This window comes from Drosophila subobscura, chromosome J (genome assembly GCF_008121235.1).
Source record: "Drosophila subobscura isolate 14011-0131.10 chromosome J, UCBerk_Dsub_1.0, whole genome shotgun sequence".
NCBI lineage: Eukaryota > Metazoa > Arthropoda > Insecta > Diptera > Drosophilidae > Drosophila > Drosophila subobscura.
Window position 1 is genome coordinate 6,178,188 of NC_048532.1, and position 2,016 is coordinate 6,180,203.

Genomic DNA, 2,016 nt, shown 5'->3' on the forward strand with positions numbered 1-2,016 from the left:
TCTACAATTATTTTCTTCTCTGGGTATTGTTAACAGCGCATTAGGTGTCACTTTGTCTTTTGTGGTACGAGTAAACTTTGAAATTTTGCGATCCTAGACTACTGATTTTATATGTTCTTTTGCTGAACAATTAATTTTAAATGTTTACTAATTTTTGAAAGGAGAAACAAGTAAATTCGTTACTTTGTTGTTCCTTATTCATTGGTGTATTATTGATTGGGTTGGATTCCAAAAAACTTGCTTATACATTTAGAATACGTGTAGAGTGTGGTAGAATGTGGGACGAGTGTTGGTTTGTGGTTTATGGTGCTTGTTAATGAGATCAGATCAATGTACTAGCCCTTAGCCTTCGCTCTTGGGCGGTGTAAACCAGCCACCATGTTCGTGAAACTTCATAATATACTGGAAATTTTTCCTGGCTTGAGGCAGGTTGTACTGGCGACCTTCGCGCAACTTCGGATCCAACACAGCCCGGGCACTGCCCCTGGTGAGAGTGGCACCTATTTGAATAATCATCGCCTCCATGGTGTAGGCGGAGCTCCAGCCCTGTTTCGTCAGCAGCTCCATGCATATGGCACCTCCCGAGAGCACAAATCCGTGTTGGATGACTGGCGACACAACGCGCACAAATGGTGGCTCGAATGGATACTTGTCGCTGAAGTTGATGCGAAGAAGAACGATCCCCTCGTCGCCCGATTCCTTCAGCTTCAGCAGATCCTGGTGCAGTGTGCTGTCCGGATCCACACGCTTGATGCGGACGTTCCACTCGTAAAGAGAGTCATTGACGAGGTCCACCGAAAAATGGTCTGTTTTAACGGCATCCGATTGATAAACAGTACGGAGCTCCTTCATCAAGCGATCGGTCGACTGTACAGAGTATTCTTTGGAGCCCTCCATATGATATTTCCTTAATTGCCTACGCAGTCTATCGAGTGTTTCCGCATCTTCCTTTTTCATGCCTTCATTGCTTTCATCGCCAGCGTCCGCATCTATTAACATATCCATTTCGGACTCATCCTCGTCCTTGGCATCGGTCTCCTGCTCTTGATCTATGTTTTCCCCATCGGCATAATCGAGCTCGACGTCATCGGAGTCGGCTTCTTCGACGGAGGCGAACGGCTCCTCGGAAGGGGGCGCGTCGACTGGAAACTTCAGATTGACCACATCGGCCGGCAGTGGCACATTGTGCAACTGACAGAGCTCATGGAGCAGAATGCGAACCTGGCAGATCAGGTGATTGTCGGGCCCATCCGTGTGGCTGAGCACTTGCACGGCACTGGCCACACTCGTCTCCTCGCTCTCGGCATACCAGACTGGCGGCGACGTAGGGTAGTCCGGGGGGATGCTGGCCATGATGTCGTATCGCTTGCCGCTCTCGTCGATGAAGCGAAACTCGATTTCGTCCAGGCTGGAGTTTAGTGTCTGGAAGCGATCGTGGGTCTTGGTGAAGATCTTCTCCAATGCCTTGATCTCTAGCTTCAGTTCTCGCAGACACGCCATAATATCTGAAAGACGAGCAACAAGTTAGCTCTGAGGGCGAAGATTTTAATTTTTACTTCTCTTTTCTGTACTTTACACTTTTTGTTTGCTTTCTGGCAGTATTTGCTATGTTTTGACGTCGCTGCCTTCTTTTCTCTCTTATTTTTATACTTCACAGAAAACTCAGCAACTCCTGGAGAAACGGTGCGAAATCTTAAACTTTACTGAACCTTCACCGAAAGCAATTATCTTACTGGCTGGTATAATAAAACCACTAGATTTTGCCACGTTTTATAGAAAATGCTTGGGAAACAGAGATGTGTTCGCTGGCTGGAAACTATCGAATAAAGATGGAAGTATTGCCAGCCGACGGAATATTTAATTGGACTGGTAATCGATCACTGTTATTAAATAAAACAAAAGAGCTAGGGAAATATATTTAATTTCAGTCGAAATTAGATAAAGGATGTAAGTACCATAATGCTTGCTATTCGATAGTGTTGTCACAACATTATGACAGCTGATAATATAACAAGT

General features: G+C 45.5%; 1 protein-coding gene across 1 annotated transcript; it reads right to left on the reverse strand.

The window, feature by feature from the left end:
• Positions 1-234: 234 nt before the first annotated feature.
• On the reverse strand, positions 235-1,590 carry LOC117894932 (ubiquitin-conjugating enzyme E2 Q2-like). The gene has a single exon (XM_034802235.1). The coding sequence runs from the start codon at positions 1,498-1,500 to the stop codon at positions 343-345; it is 1,158 nt and encodes a 385-aa protein (XP_034658126.1). The 5' UTR covers positions 1,501-1,590; the 3' UTR covers positions 235-342.
• Positions 1,591-2,016: the final 426 nt, after the last annotated feature.

Bases quoted from the DNA above. Each gene is read 5' to 3' on its own strand.
- LOC117894932 (XM_034802235.1), bottom strand. From the start codon at position 1,500: ATGGCGTGTCTGCGAGAACTGAAGCTAGAGATCAAGGCATTGGAGAAG.